At 39.2% G+C, this 22,164-nt stretch overlaps 1 protein-coding gene across 2 annotated transcripts in view; it reads left to right on the forward strand.

Annotated features, from left to right (window-relative positions):
- The window catches only part of clvs1 (clavesin 1), a 38,982-nt gene that overhangs the window by 11,667 nt on the left and 5,151 nt on the right, over nt 1-22,164 (forward strand). For both annotated transcript variants that reach the window (XM_012964142.3, NM_001097346.1), the window contains 3 exon segments: nt 6,167-6,341; nt 12,695-12,805; nt 17,356-17,591. In XM_012964142.3, coding sequence (XP_012819596.1) covers nt 6,167-6,341; nt 12,695-12,805; nt 17,356-17,591 — 522 coding nt within the window.

A 22,164-nucleotide genomic window follows, 5' to 3' on the forward strand; every position in this document is an offset into this window, starting at 1 on the left:
GCGTGGCGATTTGCAGAAATCTGCAACTTCGGCAATCGTGCCACCGCGTATGCCATTTCACCGGCGATTTACATTTTCGCCGGTGGGATGTCATATCGGGGAGATTAGTCGCCTGCAACAAGGGAGATTTGTCGCAGGCAACTAATCCGTCTCTTGTGCCAAAACCCTAAATCTGCTAAAAAATCATTTAAGATGAAGAATTAAACCCAATAGAATTGTTTGCTGCCAATGTGGATCCATGCAACTCAGTTACAATCAAGTACAATGTACATGTTACAGAAAAAAGAAATCATTTTTAAACGTTTGAATTATTTGCTGCAAATGGACTCTATAGTACCTAACCTTTCCTATAACTTAGAGTTTACTGGATAACGGGTTTTCAGATAAGGGATTCCATACCTGAACACTCAGAGCCTAATGCGTGCCAGATTTAAAGCTTTCATACTAACATGCAACATGGTAAATGTCTGAATGTCTATTGTGTCTGAAGTGGGCAATCAGGTGAAGCAGTTACGTGGGCTGCACACCTTGCTAACTGAGAGTAAGATTTTCTGTTCCACCCTAATCTTAATGTTCCTACATGTTTCCACTAAACCCTGAGAATAATCTTTTCAATAATCTTAAAACAGTCTAACAAAACAGCAGAGTAAAGAAATGCAGCCGCCAGATGTTTAACTACAAATCTTTGCAGTCCCACATCTGGGTCGCATTTCTGCAGCAATGGTCCATATGGATTTAGCAACATTTCTGCTTCTGAACTGATTTTTAAAGGAAATCAGATTGTTTGGACCCAACACATGGGCAGATGTTGGCTAGTTTGGTTGAAAACTGGTCAGACAGCACCAAATGAGCTAAAAAGCATAACCAGAAATAAGCAGAAAATGCTTTCTTGGGGCCCCTTTAGTAGAAAGCAAAATATTTTTTGTGATCACGAGCAGTATATATATATATATATATATATATATATATATATATATATACATATAACATAAATGCAGTGTTCAATAATGAGAAGCATTATTATTTCCACATACTGCCAATAACTGTCAACAGTGCAACTGGTTCTCTTCCGGTAGACGGTAGATACTCACAATCTGTTAATCTCTAAATGGAACTAGCTAAATCATATAGGGCCCCACTGGGTGACTTAAGCTGCTCTTATATGGGCCAGTAAACGCTGTCAGCAGCTTATTGGCCTATGCATTTGGCGCGCAAAATCATCTTTCTGACCGCTATATAGACAACAATCAGGCAGTTATATATCATATACATAAAAAATCCCATTCATAGTGATGCTGTCTTCATCTGATGGGTCCATGTAGAGGTTGCCACTTTGCCAGTAAAAATGATGCTTGCTGCCAATTTTATTAATGGGGCAGAAAGATTACAATATAGAAAGGTCTGTATTTTTTTTAGAAAAAGTAGTAACCCTAGTCCCCATAGGCCTGCAACATGATCTGATCCTTGAACCCCAGTCAGCCTGGTTTGTCCTAATTGGCAAAAGTTCCTCCGTTTTGATGACCTTGCCATACAAGCAAATCTTTAAATAAATGGCCAGCTACCCTAATACTTTCTCAGCCTCCTTTACTAATTATTGTGATAGTCAAAATCTATTTCCTCTAGCCTTATACATTTCTGTTCTGTACAAAGATACGGGATTGCATTTTCCTTAGTAGGAAATGGGGAGTGTAACAGTACATCCTGCTGAAATTTAACAAGCTCACAAGATAATGATTTTCACCCATTGGGGAAAACACATTGGATCACCATACCTCCTCATATGAGTCTCCTCATAATTCAGAACTTTCTGATAGCCTTCCTGAAATTTGGAGCTTTCTGGATAACAGATTTCCGGATAACAGAACCCATACCTGCATCTTTATTTAGCTTGGTAAAAGTTTCATAAATGAAACCCCTTTGCCATCCACATCACTGGGCATATGTAGTCACTGCAAAACATAAACATCTGGGTAAAGAATATGGAACTTCAGGAAGTCCAAATCCAAAGATCCAAAATTCCAAAAATCCAAAATCCACAGATCTACACTTCAAAGGATTTACAAAAAATCGAAAGGACTAATACTTTGGCTGGACTAGCAGCCTTGTTCTGGGTTGTCCAGCTGAAACACTGGACCTTTCCATAAATCATTTTTTGTGCTCATGTTTAGGCCTGTAAAATTCAGATCTTTCTTCTTTTTATATACTTCATGATGAATGGGCTGCACCCAGACTGCAGAGGACAGTTATCCACAAGCAGTGCCGGCCAAGCCGGCTGGGCACCCTAGGTAACCTGGTCGGCTTGGCCTGTTCTCCCTTCCCCTCTGTGTGCACGTTTACATGTGCAAGCGAGACCACGATTAGCGCACACAGGGCGTCGGGGTTGCTGGGGCCACTGGCGGGGTTACTGCAGCAGGGGAAAATGGCCCAAAAATAGTGGTAGGTGAAAGAAGAGGTACCTGCCTGCCCCCCCACCAACATTGCGCCCTAGGCAGGTGCCTCTCTTGCCTACACCTGGGGGCTGATTTACTAAGACACGATTTTGAATCCGAATTGGAAAAATTCCGATTGGAAACGAACATTTTGCGACTTTTTCGTATTTTTTGCGATTTTTTCGGCGTCTTTACGATTTTTGCGTAAAAACGCAAGTTTTTCGTAGCCATTATGAAAGTTGCGCAAAGTCGCGATTTTTTCATAGCGTTAACACTTGCGCGCAAAGTCGCGCCTTTTTCGTAGCGTTAAAACTTAAAAGGCGCGACGTTTCACGCAAGTTTTAACGCTACGAAAAAATCGCGACTTTGCGCAACTTTCGTAATGGCTACGAAAAACTCGTAAAAAAAATCGTAAAGACGCCGAAAAACTCGCGTTTTTACGCAAAAATCGTAAAGACGCCGAAAAAATCGCAAAATTACCGATCATTACGAAAAAAACGCAATCGGACGCATTCGGCCCGTTCGTGGGTTAGTAAATGTGCCCCCTAGTTCTGGCCCTGGCCACGAGTACACGCTTGCACTAAGCAGTCAATGTGATGTTTTAGTAATTATGTTGACATAGTTATATATTATGCACAGCGGGAACTATTTAAAATCTTATTTTAGGATTAGGAATATGTGTATAAGATTCTTCCATGCTGGTTACTGAATAGAGCATATTATAACTCCATATAGAATCCTGTTAGCAGCTAGTAGCGTCACACACATACAAAGGTATTCTTGCTTTTAGAGGCTTCAGAATCTATAACTGGTCAATAAGATATTAACTGGTCAGTAAAAAAGTCTCGGTATCTGAGCAAGCAGTTGTTCTCCTGGCTGATAAGAAGAAGTCTGTGGGTAGGCAGGAGTTATGCCAGCTATGCAGCTACATGGCGATTCATTAGAACTTGATACAATTAGAACATAATGTTAATCTAGCTATTTGTTTGTATGCACACAGCATCCGAGCTGCTGGTAAGAGCTGATAGAAAGTTACTGGCGGTTGTATGCTCATACTGTGACTGTGACAAAACCTGAAGCCGGAAGGACACAAGTCTTATTTTCAAGATCTCTGTGTTTATTTGTAAGCAGTGATGATTTCTTTCCTGTCTTGAATTATGAGACCAAATCTAATATTATACAGGGACTTCTGTCTAATAAATCGTAGGCATGGAATGCAATAGCTTTACAACTGGAGTTTGTTTGCTTTCAGATCACAGTACATGTAATTTATAGTTGCGTCAGTTGAGCAGAGCATGGAATGCATTATGCAGGTGAAGACAAACACTATACACTCAAAGGCAAAACCTAAATTCATACATCACTATTGACATGGTTTTCCTGCTTTGTGAGTTTTTACATTGATATTCCATTCAGGATAAAACCAGCGCAGTACTTCATTGTTTCCTGCAGCCTAGTGAATCCAAAGAGAGCCATGCCAACCTACCCAGTACATATAATTCATATTTGCAGCTGCAGCCACAGCAGTTTGTTATTCCAATAATGTATGAAACTGAAGGAAATAGAATCAAAGGAGAAATATATGTTCTGGGTGAAAACTTTTGGAATTTTGGAGAGTCCTGTCCTGTGTCCTAATTGGGAAAAACAGGTAGGCAGTTTTGGCCCAGATAGCCCTCCTGAAATCCAGGCTGTCTGGGTCAGAAATAAACAGGTGGCAACCCTACAGCATATACATATATGGTTGCCACCTAGAAAAAATATTGGCCTTCCAATATGTTTATCTTTTTACCATATTAATAACATTGGGATCAAGCATCATTTTACTGGCCAGGTGGCAACCCTATATACAGTAAATATTACCACTTTACATCTTTTCCTTGAGGCACCATTTTGTGACGGGCTGTGTGCTCCCTCAGAGATCACTTGACAGGAAATAATGCAGCTAACAGGAAGTAGAGTGGGAGAAAAAGAATTCAGTCCATTAATTGGCTGATGTGACCCAACATGTATGTGTGCCCTTGGTTATGTGTGAGCACAGTGCCTCATAAGAGACAACTGTACTTAAAATGCTGGCATTTCAGTACAGGACATAAGAAGCAGTGTTTTATCTATGGGCTGTCATGTATGTATAGAAATTTGCAGTGTTAATGGCTATAGTTTCCCTTTAATCAATGCTACTGAAAACATGGTTATTTATAGACTTGAGAATAAAACATTAATATTAGAGTTCAGGTATTCAAAATAGCCTTTCTTACTCAATAATACTATCTGCAGTAACGTCTGGGCTCATTTATAAACATAATGACAGCACATAAATTACAATAACAAAGTGCATGTATATAAGTGCTTTTTGAAAGGATACTTACTTGCATTTAGATGTGCTCCAGGATTCCAGTTCAGCGGGCTTGGAGGAATTACAGCACATAGTGACTGGAAGCAGAGGAGCCCTGGAATTCTCTGCTGCATTGAGAAGAATGTATTTCCAGGGCCCTGTGTGTTAACCCCTTACCCACACAACTGATTTGTATTCAATGAATCACACCAGAAATAATGCAAGGTGTAGTATGTACCAAGAAACACAGCACCTTGTGCGACTTGTTACGCAACCCATTTAGCTGGAGCCCACTATTACTGTGGAATTCTGGGACAAGAACCTGCACTGTGGGTAAAATACATGGAGATGTGTGAGTGTATTTTAGCTTTGCATTTGTAAAAATGATTCCTAGTATGAACTAATTTTCACTTTGCTGGAAAAAAATAAAAATGTGTGTGTTGGGGGGGGGGTTTGAATTAAAATCGGCATAAAATGAAATACCTTTGTGTAAAGCCATGTGATTACAACAGCATGCTTCCCTGTTGTAAAGGCAGTGGCTGCGCTATTTATTAAAGGTCATGCCAGAATTAAATGAGAACAAAAGATAAAAGGCAGTTGCCCTGAAAAGGCCTTCCATACCCCCCTGACCCGCATCAGTGCATATCTGTCCAGTACAGGTATGGGATCTGTTATCTGGAAACCCATTATCCAGAAAGCTCAAAATTATCTCCCATAGACTCCATTTTAATCAACAACTAACATTTATAAAAAATAATATTATTTTTCTCTGTACTTGTTCCCAACTAAGATATAATTCGTCCTTATAAGAGGCAAAACAATCCAATTGGATTTAACTACATTTAAATGATATTTTGGCAGCCTTAAGGTATGGAGATCCAAATTACAGAAAAACCCCCTATCCGGAACCCCCAATGTCCCCAGCAGTCTGAATAACAGGCCCCACACCTGTAATGGCCTAATTTTGTTACCTGTCAAAAATAAGAAGATTATTGGTGTTAGTGGAGGCACAGGTGGTGGTGCTAGGTGGTTCTTTGACAAAACAAATACATGCACATTTTGCTAATTTTTTTCATTTCGACCTTGCACAATTAGTAAATTGTCACAGGGTAGAAAACTACAGCTGTCACAGAGGCTGATCGGAAATCCTCAGTCCAGATCCACTGTACACACTGTGTAACTCCTAGAAGGCTCAAGTTCCAACTACCAATCCAGCACATTAATAGTTCAGGGCAGTTAAACTAGCATAAGTCACTATGGTGGCTGCATAATATAAATTAGCTATCTCCCTGAGCTCTAACTATGGTGGTCCCTGTATGGTTGATCTGAGTATCCCATTAATCATTTTAAATACAAAAATTCATCCAGTTAAGTTTAATTTACTATGTTGATTTTTTTCTTAAAGAAACTCCTTTGTGGACATCTTGAGAGCAATTCTCTTATCTCTGGAAGTTCTCATTGAAGACCAGGAGCTACAGATCAATGGATTTATTCTGATTATAGACTGGAGCAATTTTTCTTTCAAGCAAGCTTCCAAACTTACCCCATCAATCCTCCGACTAGCCATCGAGGGTTTACAGGTAAGGGTAATGCATTTTGGGTTAATGGGAAGGCATGATATTATACATCACCACTGTGTGGAATAATACGTTTTCACTTGTTTTGACTTTACTTCAGATGACTCTTTCTCTGTCCCATAACTGATGTGTTGATCTTGAAGCCATTTGTTATTTTGCTTTACAACGACACAAATATAATTTCTTGTATTTGGGAAATATATGACAACAAATTATTTATTTTGGTCTAATAGAGAGAGTTGCTGGTTGGCTGGCAGAAATTATACTTGAAGTCAGTTTTATTAATAAGGTAGAAATAAAACAGATAGGTTGGTATTTTTCCATAGCCCTACTACTTACTGTCTGCATCTTACTGCACCACCTTATAAATGTGTAATGGGGCTCCCCGTGCCTGACAGGCACTCATTACTGTCAAACGCATGTGCATGGCCGTTACTACAAGAAGCAGGCCTCTTCACACAGCTGCCAATGAACCAGACACACTCTATTAGCAAACAACTTCTTGCGGGGCGGCAGGCTACAGACCGGGCACTGGTTGCCGACTCAGAAATGATAGCTATACAATGCACAACACTTCTGTACATCCTCTCTCTCTGCTTCTCATGCTCACACACAGATCTTCTAACCGGCCTCCCTAACTCCCATCTTTCCCCCCTACAGTCTATATTAAACACAGCTGCCAGAATTCTCCTCCTCTCATCCAAAGAGAGTTCAGGCCCTTCCCCTGCTAAAGTCCTTTTCGTGGCTTCCTACCAAACAAAGAATATGTTACAAACTCCTTCTCTTAACCTTCAAAGCCCTCCATTCCTCTGCTCCTCACTACATCTCCTCCCTTGTGTCTCCGTACGTTCCTGGCCGACTCCTTCGTTCCTCGCAGAGCAATTGTTTGGTTACGCCCCCCACTACTACTGCTGTTTCCCGCCTTAAACCTTTCTGCCTTGCTGCCCCTTACATTTGGAATGCCCTCCCCGATTTCCTCCGGAGAGAATCCTCCCTCAGTCTTTTTAAAACCAAACTAAAAGACTACCTTTTGGAGCACTCGCCCAGCACCTGATCTGGAAACTAGCACTTATATTGTAGTGTCACCCACTGTGACCTGCAGCACTTATATTTGCCTATTTGTGTCTGTAAGTTACCCTCCCATATAGATTGTAAGCTCTACGGGGCAGGGACCTCCATCCTCCTGTGTGTTTGGCTCTTTTCTTATTACAATTGTATCTTTTATTTATTTGTGCTTATTGTAATACTTTGTATTTATCTATTATCTTAATAACCCCCTGTTTATATGAATGTATTCTACTGTACAGCGCTGCGTACATAAGTAGCGCTATATATATAAAGATATACATACATACATACAAAGCCTTTAGTGGCTTACCCCCTACCCCTGACAATGTACCCTTTCTGACTTTGACACTTCAATGCATGATGTGGGAAGCTTTCCAAAGGACTCAGCGCCACTCTGCAGCTCCAACCTAGCCAAAGGAAAGTCACGATACTGAAGCTTGAATGAATTCCCAAACTTTCGTACTTGTTGCGATAAATACGATTTTGCCACACAAATTGTCGCAAAGTACGAAAAAGTTAAAGAAAAAATTTACGAAAAGTAGCGGAAAATTTACACAGTTCTAAAAGTTAGAAAAATAAAAAAAAATTATATTTGTTGAGTTTAGAAATGTAACAATTGTATATCATCAATTCATGTTCTCAATGTAACTGTTCAATACCAGCAGTTTGCTACTTCTCATACCCACCATTTGGGTACTGTATACTGTATAAGCCACAATTTCAACTTAAATATAAATATAAAAAATAGGCAGGGCACATTATCAGATCCTGTTTATTGAATATATGTTGACCAATAGACCCTGTAATTGGTCTTCAGGTTGTGTTATTGTGGTTTTTGCATGATTTAGCTTTTTGTTCAGCAGTTCTTCAGTTTGGAATTTCAGCAGTAATCTGCTTGCTAGGGTCCAATTTAACCTGACAACAGGCAGTGGTTTTGAAATATAGACAGGAATATGAATAGAGGAGAGCCTACATAGAAAGGTAAGTAATAATAATAATAATAATAATAATAATAATAAAAAGTAAATAAATACAATTGTAGCCTCACAGAGCACTAGTTTTTGGCTGTTTGGGTTAGTGACCCCCATTTGAAAACTGGAAAGAGTAAAAAGAACAAGGCAAATATATCAAGAACTAAAAAAATAAAGACCAGTTGACAAACTGCTAAGAATATGCCATTCTATAACATACTAAATGTTGAAAAAATAAAAATAGACAAGGCCTATATTTATTTTATTGATTAGTTTAGTTTAAGCTGCTGATTTATCGATAGTTAGATTGGACATCCCTGGCATTTTCCCTATTTTTGCAATGCGATTTTTTTGTCAGAGCCAACAGAAGCCGACTTTAGTTGTTTCCTATGGGCTGTCAGCTTGCCAGGCAGCGCAGAATACTACCTACTTGCTAATTTGTGAAGTCGTAGGAGAGTGAGTGTTGCATTAATAGCAATGCAAGTCTATGGCAATTTACAAATTAGTATTTCTATTACTTAAAAGAAACATAAACATAAATTAGGACTGGACGTTTATTTACAAGCAGCAACTATGTTATAAAAGAGAGGATGTATGATAAATCTGCCCATTCTTCTCAATTCTCCATAAATAGAGTTTTACAGCTGGAACATTGTGTCAGATAGAACGGTGCTTACATTTTACACACTGCTGTTTTTTACTGCCTTGGATTTGCATTTTATAGGCATCATTTGCTCAACACTTAGTTACCACTATAATGATTGGTGGCTTGGTTGCTGGGGTTTGGTTCTTGTTCTTTTGATTCGCTCATACAGAACATTGCTTCGCATTTATGTCCTTGCCGATATAATGTGCTAACGTTTCAGTAGAAGAAACAAACAGCAGGCGCAGTTGAAAGAAGCAGGGAGATACTAAATACTAAAAAACATATTTAAAAAAAACAAAACATGGTATTATATCTCATAAACAGACCTGCACGTAGCTACATCAGTGTTATAATGCACAAGAGAGAATGGTATCCAGAGACATATAAATACTGGATTTTTCACTCTCTAATTTCTCTGGATTAGCATTGCATTTTTTATTATTATCTTTATTTATATAGCACTACGCCTGTTTGTTATTCTCATTATTCCGTGCCCCGGTGGAGCTTTTGGCTAGTTCTTTTTTTTTACCTGTTGTTTTTATAATTAAAAATAACTAAACTAGGAACTTGGGCTTTTTTCATAAACCACTAAAATAGGTGATCAATTGAACCAGTGCAATTACCCATCCCAACCAATCAGATGCCTGATTTCATTTTATAACTAGTACTAGGCACTAATATGTAAAAGTGAAGATGAATTGGATCCATGAAATTGCCATAATCTAACTTGCTTGCCCCTATACGGGCTGCTCCATAACAGTGCCAATGTGCTGATTACACTTGCTGTAATGCACAGTATGCCATGGCGTACACTATTGAAGATTTAGTGAGGCTTACAATCCCTGAATAGTGACCAACTGCTACATTAATATCTAATTATATTATAAAGGCTTCTCCAATGGATAGCCTTCTATTGGTTGCACCCCAGACCAAAATGTAACGCTCTGCCTCTGTATTTTATAAGCATTGTTTTTTCCACTGGGAGCCCCTGTATCTCTGCCTTAAGCATAAGCACAGGGCTCCATTTTGTGTATACAGCATTCCTGGTGCTCCCTATTTGAAGCACACATATTAATGGCAACCCAATTTGACCCTCATTTTGAAACAGATGCAACTTTTCCACCAGGACTGATGCATCAGAAGCCAATTTTGTAGTACAGGTAAGAGACCTGTTAACCAGAATATTCAGGACCTGGGATTTTCTGGGTAAGGGATCTTTCTGTAATTTGGGTCTTCATACCTTAAGTCTACTAAAAAAAAATTTAACCATTAGACAAACGTTAGATAAACCCAATAGGTATGTTTTGCCTCCAATAAGGATTAATTGTATTTTAGTTAAGATCAAATACAAGGTACTGTTTTATCAACACATAGAAAAAGGTAATTGTTTTTACAAATGTGAACTAGACTAGAATGGAGCCTATCAAAGATGGCCTTTCTGGATAAAGGGTTCCGGGTAATGTATCCCATACCTGTATGTGCCTTAAAGATAAAATGCTAAATTAGAATCATTGTAGGTAAAAAAAAAATGGTAAGTTGAGAAAAAATGCTATTGAACTTTGCACGTCTCCTTATCTCTAGTGACAAATATGCACAGTAAAAAAAAAAATTAATTTACAATTAATTTTGTAGAGGGAAGCATGCAGATTCTTATTAGCTTCTTTTTTTAGTAAATCAGGATCAACCAGTAGATGTTGCAATGTGCAGTGGGAGGATTGAATTAATCCTAGACGTATTCATTTACCATTGCAACAGGCATAAGTGGTGGAGCACAATAAGTGGTGGAGCACAATAAGTGGTGGAGCAATTACATCCAAACCCATGGCAGGTGCAAGCTACAATCTGGGCAAGACAAATCCGCATATGTAGTAAATGACATAAAATTTGCCCAGGAGCAGTAACCCAAAGTAACTAATTAGATGTTTGCTTTTAAACAGATAACCAGTAAATGGTAACTGCTGATTGGTTGACTAGACCTGTAGAAAACTTTGCACCTTACATAACCCCTAAAGTGCAGCTCCAAAGCATCAGGGAGCCCAGTTCTAATGCCTTTAGCAAAGAGTTACCCCAGTGGCTGGGAGATAAAGCTTCAGGGGGCTTATTGTAAGAGCATGCTTTTGTAGCATACACCTATATATATAGATGCATTACTCTATATCACTAGATAGCAGACGATTATTATCATCAACTTGTGCTGTAAAGGCACAATGTATCCCAGTCCCATTCTGCCCACATTAAAATGTTCCAGTGCAATTTAAAATTCATGTATTCTTCTAAGGTTAAAGACACACAGAGCTACTAGTAGCAGCTACTTGTCTACAAAGGCAATTCTCAGTGTTGTCTATGGCAAGGTATTTTCTGGAATGTAGTAGCCTTGACAAGTAGTTGCTGCTAAGTAGTGCATAGAATAGGATTCTTTTAACTGTGTGCCCAGAAGGGCATGGCATAGCTGGGCACTGGAAGCCATAGCAGCTTGACACCAACATTTTTTATTTAGGCAGATAAGTGCATGCTCATTATGAGACATGTCTCCAATCTTGATAGTAGGATAGTAGAACACTTTTTCATGCAACGGATTAGACCCAGAGATACCCCAAAGTCTACACATGGAGCACAGGGTAAGCCTGCAGTTGGCACAAGAAAAGCAGATCCAAATATAATAGCTGAATGGTAGGGAATGGGTTAAACATTTAAATGCAAGCAATGACACAAGCATCTTGTGCAGGCAACACTGGTGATATAGGGACTGTTGAATAACTCACAAGATTGACCTGTTTGGGGAGGCAGCTGCACTGGTGGGTGGGCAAGGTGGGTGGACCCAAGCCCACTTAGGACTATATACACCAACGGCGTAACTATGACAACGTGCCCTTTCATGCAAGAGACCTTTTCTTTTTAGACTTCTCTTTTCCTTTAAACTGTGAGATGATGAAATTAATCAGAAAGCTTCTACTCCCTGAAAATGCATAAAATTGATTCCAGCATTTGCCTGTTGAGGGTACATAATAGAACCAGACATCCCTGCACCCCTCCTCTTATGGGCTTTAGCTGGAGGCAGCCCACTTCGCTTTAGCACAGCCACAAGGAAAACCTGACAGTGAACACAAAGCAGATGTCTCCTTTCAGCGCATTTTGTTTCCTTACTGTGACTGACAAAGGTGCCTCACTGGGCTCCACCTCGCTCCATCTGAGCTGCAGAATTCTTTGCCTATAGCTCAGGGATCTGCAGAATCAATGCCGTCAGGGAAGGCAGCTGTATAGCCAAAGGGGAACCCAAATCTATTTGCTATTGCATATGTACCTGCAAACTGCAGAATGCAACCATAATGCTTTATTGATCCACTTTCAACTTCCAATATATCCCTTTTAAACTGGCCAGTGGGACAAGGTTGGGGAGCGCAGGGGCACCATTTTTTCAGATTTTTCTGCTTTCAGATGCCATTTGCAGAGGTTTAGAGCTGGGTGCACACACAGTATAGTCATTTACTGAAGCTGTAGGGTGCTGTGCTTACCCAAAGCTGCTGTAAGGCTCATTTGGGCACATTTTAAAAATGAAACCACTGCTCACCCCAGCAAAATAACCTGGGGCATTTATTTTATATGGAAGAGGGGCACTGGCAGTTCTGTTTCTCACTTGGTTTTCTAACAGTTCTGTTTTTTCCAACCCACAGGACAGCTTCCCAGCTCGTTTTGGAGGAGTGCACTTTGTCAATCAACCCTGGTACATCCATGCTTTGTACACTATAATTAAACCATTCCTTAAAGACAAGACAAGGAAGAGGGTAAGACAAATAACCAAGACATTGTTTGTTTGTTGAACGTATTACATGGCGGTAATGGCTATGCGCTCTGGATTGTCTCCCATTATGAGCTGCACTTCGCTGTGACCTTTCAGATTAAATCTACAGCCTGGCCCCAGCTGTGCCCTGTGCTTTGTGTCTCTTTGTGATTAATAATAATGCTGCACAACCAGATTATTTCACTGCAAATCTCAGTGAATTTCTTTGGAGAGAGCAGCGACTGGCAGGACGCAATGAAATTTGTGATATGTTAAATGGAAATGATGTACTGTATGAGAATACTAAGAACAGCAATTATGTATCCAATACCAAAATGCAAATATGCAATATTTCATATATCTCAGTTTACAATCAGAAATTACAATTTCATTTCTCTCTGGTGTTATCTATAAAGCCCAATACATTTTCCCATGCTTGTTGTAAGAGCTACTGATCAAGTGATCTTTAGTCAGTTTTCATTAAAGACTCTATTGTAAATGAAAAAAAGTGACTGAGGGGTTTCCATGACAATGTAAATGCATTAGGATGCAGTCTGAGTGCTTTTATACAGGATCAAACCCTGAGGTGGCTTTTATTATTCTCATATTTTAAAGTAGAGGATATGTTGTTTCAGAGTCATGTGATACACAGCAATATCACTAAACATCAAATGATGGCATCATTAAACACAGTTTATATTTTATATGTATTAGATTATTATATATTTCTGCAGAAATAGTTACCTCTATAAACTGAGAGGGCTATTTAGAATTTAAGTTGTACATTAGCTGTACAGTTTGTGTAAAACCCCCAGTACTGAACTTATGGTACCAGCCCAGAGGTTGAGCAGCCCAATAACAGTAATGATCCAGCCTTCACAGTTGCCCTTTGCTTTCCATCATGGCTTTGTTAGGCCTGTGTGTGCTCAGCAGGCTTTCATTAGCTGTTGAAAAGCTAAGCTTAGGGGTCGTCGGATATCAAGCAGGAAATAAGGTTTATCTATCACAGAGGCTGATCATACAGGGTTGATGCAGAATATATATATATATATGCTAAAGGCCCATGGTCACCTAGCTAGTAAGGAAGTCCAAAACATAACATGTAGCATTTGTAGCTCCTTTCTTTAGCACTCCTTTAAGGCTTTGTTCCTTTAATGCCTCCTTTACACTAAAGGGTTTTTGTTCTTCACAGGTATTAAAGGATAAAGATAATGCACACATCATAACATGGGATATCAGTAATATTAGTTTATAGACACACGGAGCTACTTAGTAGTAGCTACTTGTCATGGCTAGTAAACCCCAGAAAATACCCTGCCATAGACAATATTGACAATTGCCTCTGCTTAAACACACCTAGAGACAATTATCAGTAAATGGGTCTGTACAGGCCCCTCGTGATTTGATCTGTGGCCCAGGTACCAAACAATTAGACCAGCCCACCAGGGTGTTCATGGGGAATAATGCGTTTCAAACACAAGCTTGAGTTTCTTTGGAATACAGGTGTACCGTATATTGACTTTTAAAGAGCTATGGCTCACAATGCAGTTAGTTTCCTGGTGCCAAATATAGATCCCATAATATTCTAGCTGACTATGGGTGAAGACACACAGAGCTACTAGTAGCAGCTACTTGCCACAGATACTAAAATAGACAATGCTGATCATTTACTGATAATTGTCTCTAGGTGTGTTTAAGCAGAGAGGAAACTTCGGGCAACTTAGGCAAATTGCGGCGCCACGTATGCCATCCCACCGCCGATTTACATTCTAGCCGATGGGATGGCATTTCAGGGAGGTTAGTCGCCCGCAACAAGGGAGATTTGTCTTGCCCTTAGGGGAGAACATGTACACAGATAAATGCACTCCTTGTCTGATGCTATGTAGCTGCCAGCCCCAACTAGGTATCAATTGTAGAGACTGTCAACTGTCATCTAAATAGACAGTGGCTAAATCAGCATGTAAGGAGGTGAGCAGCATTTTGTAAATATGTAATAAAGTTGTTTTAAGAACAGAATAACCCTGGCAGGAAGTAGGGGGTGGTGATTTTTTGGGCAGCGAGAATGATAAAAAGAGACTTCTGTTGGTAGGGAGAGTTAGACCTTGGAGAATTAAGTATTGAGAAAACTCCTACCTCCTTCTTATGACATGTTGTGAATAAAAAGACAATTCTAGTTCAAGAACTGAGTCTTCCACATGTTCTAAATAGCATGTATTTATATGTATGTACAAGCAGAAGATATTAGCCCCAGTATGACCAGCTTTACACACCCTCTATAAATCTCTCTTTAACCTAACCCTATTTATTAAAGAGAAACGGAGGAGTAGGTAGTTAGGGTAAAACAATACCATAATAATAAAACCTTGATAACATAAAAAATAAAGAAAATAAGGAAGAAAGGGCAAACCCCCTTTTTAAAACAAGACTTGTTAGAATGGCTTTCGTTGAACATAGGTATGTATTACTGCTATAATAGGACAAGGAGGGTTTATTGCCATTTAGAAACAGAATCTATTTGCACTTAATGTCTACTAGATTTTGGTTCCACACCTCTAAAGTTTATTGAGATCTTAATATCTATAGAGAAGGGCCATTGAAGTGTTTTATTGTTCTGTGAGTTGTACCCGCGTTCCTTATGATCTGCAATATGTTGTCATTTGCATTTGAATTGGCTCAGTACTCACTTGCTTTCATGGCCACTTAGCCAAATAGTCCAGGTTGCTCATTTCCAAAGGATTTTACCTGTTAAACAGTTTTTCTGCCGCAGCATTTTATAACACCACTAAATGTGCTGGCAGAAATACATTAGGATGAACTGGAAAAGTAAGTGATTTTGTGTATTAAAATGTCTTAAGGAAGCATAGTAAATGACTACATAAGAATATATTGTGCTCAGCTAAAAAATTCTGTTTTTCATGTATCAAGCACAATATCTGTATCTATGGTAACAACTTAATGTTTAAATGGTACATTATTTTTATTTAAATAAAAGCAGCTTGTCTTTAAGTGTCCAATCCATAATTTCCAGCAGCCAGGGTGGTTTGCCCAGAATTCTACTCAGTAACACCATCTAGCAGGCAAGTTCATCTACCATCTGTACCGTCCAATTGTCTCTCTGCTTTTATTCATGTTCATTTCCAGATGAGAATTGGGAATCTTGGTCTAAATTTGAAATGAGTATAGGCTTAAAGGAAAACTATTCCCCTGAACAAAGTAGGTCTCTAATAAAATATACTGCATGTAAAACCCTGGTTCATCTAAACAAACCAAATATACTTCTTTAGTAGTACAGGTATACGATCCATTATCCAGAATGCTCTGGACCAAGGGTATTCCAGATAAGGGGTCTTTCCGTAATTTGGATTTACATACCTTAAGTCTACTAAAAAATCAATAAAACATTAATTAAATCCAAAAGGATTGTTTTGCACCCAATAAGGATTAATTATATCTTAGTTGGGATCAATTACAAGGTACTGTTTTATTATTACAGAGATAAAGGAAATCAGTTTTAAAATTCTGAATTATATGATTAAAATGGAGTCTATGGGAGACAGGCTTTCCGTAATTTGGAGCTTTCTGGATAATGGGTTTCCGAATAAGGGATCCCATACCTGTATGTGCTATTGGCTACGAAGATTTTCATTCATCCAGGTCATGGTATATCTACAGTACCTAAATCTAAAGCAACTGGACTTGTTAAGTAATCATTGACATTTCACTACTCATCTGAGTAGTTCAATGATTACTTAACAAGTCCAGTTGCTTTAGATTTATTTATACTAGATATAGAAAACTGCCATTTTAAGAATTAAGATCCGCCTTCTGGGATCATAGGATTCACAGTGCACACAAACAAGCCAGGGCACACATACATGCTAGGCCCCATCAGCCAATGAATGGACAATGTTCTTTTACTCCCACACTACTTCCTGTTACAGTTAGAGCTGCATTATTTCCTGTCAGGTGATCTCTGAGGGAGCACACAGAGTACACTTAATATGATATAATCTGTTGGTTATAGGTTTGTTTTAAAGAGCACATATTGTGTCAAGAACAAGTACTGTATTTACCATTAAATAATAAACATCTATAAAGATAAGGAATATGCCTTTACAGTGTCTCTTATTATGCCATCACCCCATGGCATGGTGGTTATTATGGAAATATTCAAGTCTCATACCTGTACACTCTGGGGAGTATACATCACCAATATGAATAAATACGCCCCTATGTTGGCAATTGTATTGGTGAATTGGTCATTAAGCCTCTTATCTTACGCAGTGCACACAATATCAAGATAAGACTGAAACCCCTACTGGTTCTCTTAATTCTGAATCCATTTAGATGCCCCAACATCACTTCTGTTACACCGAGCATGTGAATTTTAGCCAGTTTATTTTAGATTAGTTTATGAATAAGATCAGTATGAGAACAGATTTATTCAGTCACCTCATAGAAATGCCAGGGAAAATGCCCCTCCTATTATCCAGATATAAAGGAACAATTTCCATGTTAGTTGATGTATAAAGGTCGGTATTATTTCTCTTGCAGATCTTTCTACACGGTAACAACCTGAATAGCCTTCACCAGCTGATTCACCCTGATTGTTTACCCTCTGAATTTGGAGGCACACTTCCACCTTATGACATGGGCACCTGGGCGAGGACATTACTTGGCCCTGATTATAATGATGAAAATGAATATACTCACAGTTCTTACAATGTCATCCACGTCAAGCATGTGCCTACTATTGTAGAAGGAGAAGACTCACCCAAATATATGAAGAGGTAAGAGATTTCTGGTATACACTAGCCTGTTACACGGAGTCATAAGTATTGCCATAGAATGCCTTCCGCACTCACAGTATGTTTCCATTGCTTCTGGATTTATTGTTCTGTTATCAATGCACAGGTCTGTGGTTCTTTCACAAATGATCCCTTACAGTCATTTTTAAACAAAAATTAACAAGGGCCATTTTGCCATCTCATCGGTTTCTTGCCTGTCGGTCTCTGGCATAGACTGCACTATTACTCTATTGTTAAATGGAAACTACAGGCTGGAATAGAATTCAAGTAAATCTGTAGAAAGTGTCATTCTGAGCATTTCTGCAATTTACTGTGGTTTTAAAATGAAGCATTTTTTAAGGGGACTAGTTGGGAGGTCTTTACCCTCAAAAGCCTCCTTTTTAGGAAACCCTGCCCAATAGGTGTCAGTTTTAAGCTTTGGATAGACAAAGGAGCATCTCCAAGCCAATCGCTGTGTTTTGACAGTTGCTGCAAACTGCAACTGCGCCTCTGTCACAGACCTGACAGGAACAGAAGGGGGCTTATTTCTAAATGCTAGGCAAATATCCACCTGAGCAGTAACCCGTGGCAACCCGATTTTTGCTTTCATGTTTCTAACTGCAGCTAGCTTAAAAAGTGTTGATAAATGAGCCCCAATATTTAAAACAAAATGTGTTGTGTCGAAATCATGAACATTTATAAAGGGCATGAACTCCCAGGTGACTACTAATAGTAACCCCATTTATAAGGAGATACTTTCCAGCCCTTGGCTCCTTTGTATTATGGGAAAATAAAATGACAGTTTAGGTATAGGATATTTTACATGTAGATTGTAAGCTCTTTTGGGTAGGGCTCACCTCTTGTATCGGTTATTGATTGCTTTATATGTTACTCTGCATGGCCAATGTATGTAACCCACTTATTGTACAGCGCTGCGGAATATGTTGGCGCTTTATAAATAAATGTTACTAATAATAATAATGTAAGCCTTAAGGGTGTAATCAAGAAGGTGCCTCTCACCATTTTTACTTTAAAAACATTTTACCATAATAATGAAATATTGCATAATAATAATTTGTATTATTTCCAGACTTTACAGTTTTTGGTTTGGTTTAAAAATGAGTCATTTGTCAGCCGTGAGCATTTTGAAAAATAATTAGTGTCATGATAATTATGATATGTAAGGAGGTTAATTTAAACCTCAGTCAAGGGCAACAGTAAAAACAAAAACCCATTACTTTGGAACTGGAAACCATGGATAAAATAATAATTATCCTTATCTTGCTTCCGGTATGATTGGGTGCTTTATTAGATACAGGAAACCAGGAAATCTGTGCAGCCCAGATACACGTTCACAAAGAGGCATTCATCATTTTGATTTAATGGAAGACCAGAGTTGGGTCAGAGTCGGCAAAAGGAATACAAACACACATCACAAGGCTCATTTATAATGACTAGCTGCAGTTCTATAAGCAAATAGTGGAGCAAAGGTGCCAGTCAAAAATTGATTTAATAAAGTATTTGTATCTATATGTTGTCATCTATTCTTGCACCATGTGCTGATATACCTGTTACACGTGCAAGGTGCTTTGGTGCTAGAGAGCCTTGTACTTTATACCTGCCTTGAGTAGGTGTTAATTCCAGGGATACCTTAGTGTATGCAGGTATGGTTTGGCACAAGTGTTTCTATACAGGGCTGTATTTATATATAGGTACACAAGGGCCTGTGCCTAGGGTGGCAGCTTTAGGGGGGTGGCCTTCAAATACCTATATATTCAGTAATTCCCCAGCCGCCAGATCATACCTGTACAAATTCGTTGGCAGAGCTGGGGGTGTGGGGGTGCGTAGGGCGTTGTGAGGCTAATGTGACGTCATATGCAGCCCTGTACGTGACGTCACTACCGCAACCAGAGGGGGCATGTTCAGGTGCCTAGGGGGGCCCTAAATACAGCCCTGGTGCTATAAGCATATTGTACATATAATAATAACAATACAGGGACAATCCTCTTGTTTTTGTTTTTAATCCTGTTCATTTTAAGCACATTCACTTCAACATAGAGACCCACTCCTTGGTTTCCATGAGTGCATATATTTGTTTCTTGCTGCTGCAGCAAACCATCAAACAATACCTACTGAGATGTCTAAAAGATAATGTTCTGTTATAAAAATATATTCCAAGCAAACACGGCAGCAGCAGACAAGTCATAAATTATCCAGCGATTCTGCGATACCACGCAGCGTGCGGAATAACACACAAGCGGAGCCATTAGCAGCGCAGAGGCAGCTGTGAGCCGCAGTCAGATTAATGACGTTGCCCGAGACCAAGGACATGCTCATAATTAAAATGGTCCATTCATTTCATACCCTGCCACTCATTTCAAAATCATCTAAATTCAAGGCACAGCAGGGGAGATGTGTTGTTTGTATTCTATTTATTAAATAACTGACAGCCAGAAAAACAGTATCTTTGACATTAACCTCTTAGGTGGTTTACCTTGTTTTATCATAAGAAGTTAGTTTAATTCAAAGATTATGTTTATAAAATGCTGGAACTCATTTATTGATACAATTTTTTTGGCAAAGCTAAATGAGCACGGTTTGATTATCCATAAAATCAGTTATAACATGGTACAGCCAACAGACCTATCAAGGGTCACTGTGAATATAAAGCAAGTTAGTTATAGATCACTACAGGATAAACCCAAACCAAATATAGGTTAACTACTGCCAGTGTGCAATACTATTAGCAGTATTAGCAGTGTGCTGGGAAATCTACCCAGAATGCAGTGTGGTAGTGGAAAGTGCTGAGAAAAGGTGCACTCGTTTATAGCTTGGTCCATTAATTTTAGAGATATTAAAAGGACCCATTGCTATTATTTAAAATCAAATAGTCACCATTATTTGCTATTACAGTTGTTTTTATATTTATCCATTGCCTGTATATTTGAGAGTTTCCCAACAGAACATTTGGTGTTGTGGCTGCAATATACCCTGATGCTGTGAGTCGCTGACAGATTTTACCCTCTGTAACTGGCTGATTCCAGCAAATCAGCAATTTGCAATACACTACTGACAGCAGCAGGAAAGCACCCAAAAACTTATTTATGTCGGAAAAAAAGTTTAAAAAACAAAGAACCTAATGGGCCCTGCACCAGCAGGAATAAGCACATAAAGCTGCCCAGCCCATCCCCAACAACAGTTGCCTGATAATGCAGCTATGTGTTCTGGGACATTAAGGGGATACTGTCATCATTTTTATGGCACACTTTTTATTTCTAAGCACTACACATTAGAACTGCTTTCAGGTAACCTATTGTTTCTCCTACTGCCATGTAACAGGAGGAGTCCCAAGTCAGACTTGGATTTCTTACTATTGAGTACTATTCTGATATCTATTGGGAGCTGCTATCTCGCTGCCTTCCCATTGTTCTGCTGATCGGCTGCTGGGAGGGGGGTGATATCACTCCAACTTGCAGCTCAGCAGTAAAGTGTGGCACCCTGGGAAATGAAGAATATGGGTAGCCCCATGTGACATTTCAAAATTTAAAAAATCTGTTTGTGTTTTTGAAAAAAACATGTTTTCCCATGACAGTCTTTTGCCGTGTAGAATGCGCTTCAATAATCACACTGTATATAGTATGCTTGCTGTGTCAGTGCCCAGTGCGTGGGGGTCACATTGTTGCCCACCCAGCCTTGGAATCCTGTGCCAGCTGGAAAACCTTGTGTAGGGGGCCCCTCCAAAATGGCCCCAATTTCGCCTCGCTGTTTATAAGACTGGCCCTGGATGGCTCAGAGTACTTTGTAAATCAGTTTATGTCCTTTTCCATAAAGCAAAATCTAATTATGCAGAGAATGTACATCTGCTGCTGCAGCAGCTCATTTTGGCCACATCCGTTCTGATTAAGAGCTTCCTATTTGTTACAGAGTCCCACAGCCTCCTGCAAATTGTGCCATTTATGAAAGATGGATACTGCAGGGCAGCAGTTGGCTCTCTATGATATTAAATGTTGTTCTTCCAGTAAAATCAAACAAATATATTCATGTATTTCATTGTAAAAGAGCAATAAAGTACTAAACTGCTGTAATATATAGTCCCTGACACTTCAATAACTTGTAGTCAGGCAGCTCAGGCTTTTCCTGCAGCTCAGGGTTCTACTGAATTGTCCTAAGGAATAAAACATCCCCAGTACTGCACAGAACAACTGTAAGTTAAACACAAATATATACTGTTTATAACACCAAGGGAGATTCATTTCAGACTCTGTTGTTGCCTTAAAGAAATGTTTGGCCATCTATACAAAGACTTACAGTATAAGATTCTAAACTGACAGAATGGGAACCCTAGGGGGTCTCAAGGTCGTCCATAGGTGTGCCAACCTAGAGGCCTATTAGGGTGAGATATAGGGTACATTTATTGCTGATATTTAGGTAAGCCCAGCCTGAGGCCTAGTGAGGATACAACCTGGGGTTTCTAGACCCCACTCCTCAACAAACACACAGAAACTAATAAATGTGACATGGTCTATGTAGTACAAATGGTGTGGTTTGGGTGGGGGAGATGTGCCCAACTTATACC

The sequence above is a fragment of the Xenopus tropicalis genome, chromosome 6, assembly GCF_000004195.4.
Source record: "Xenopus tropicalis strain Nigerian chromosome 6, UCB_Xtro_10.0, whole genome shotgun sequence".
Classification (NCBI taxonomy): Eukaryota; Metazoa; Chordata; class Amphibia; order Anura; family Pipidae; genus Xenopus; species Xenopus tropicalis.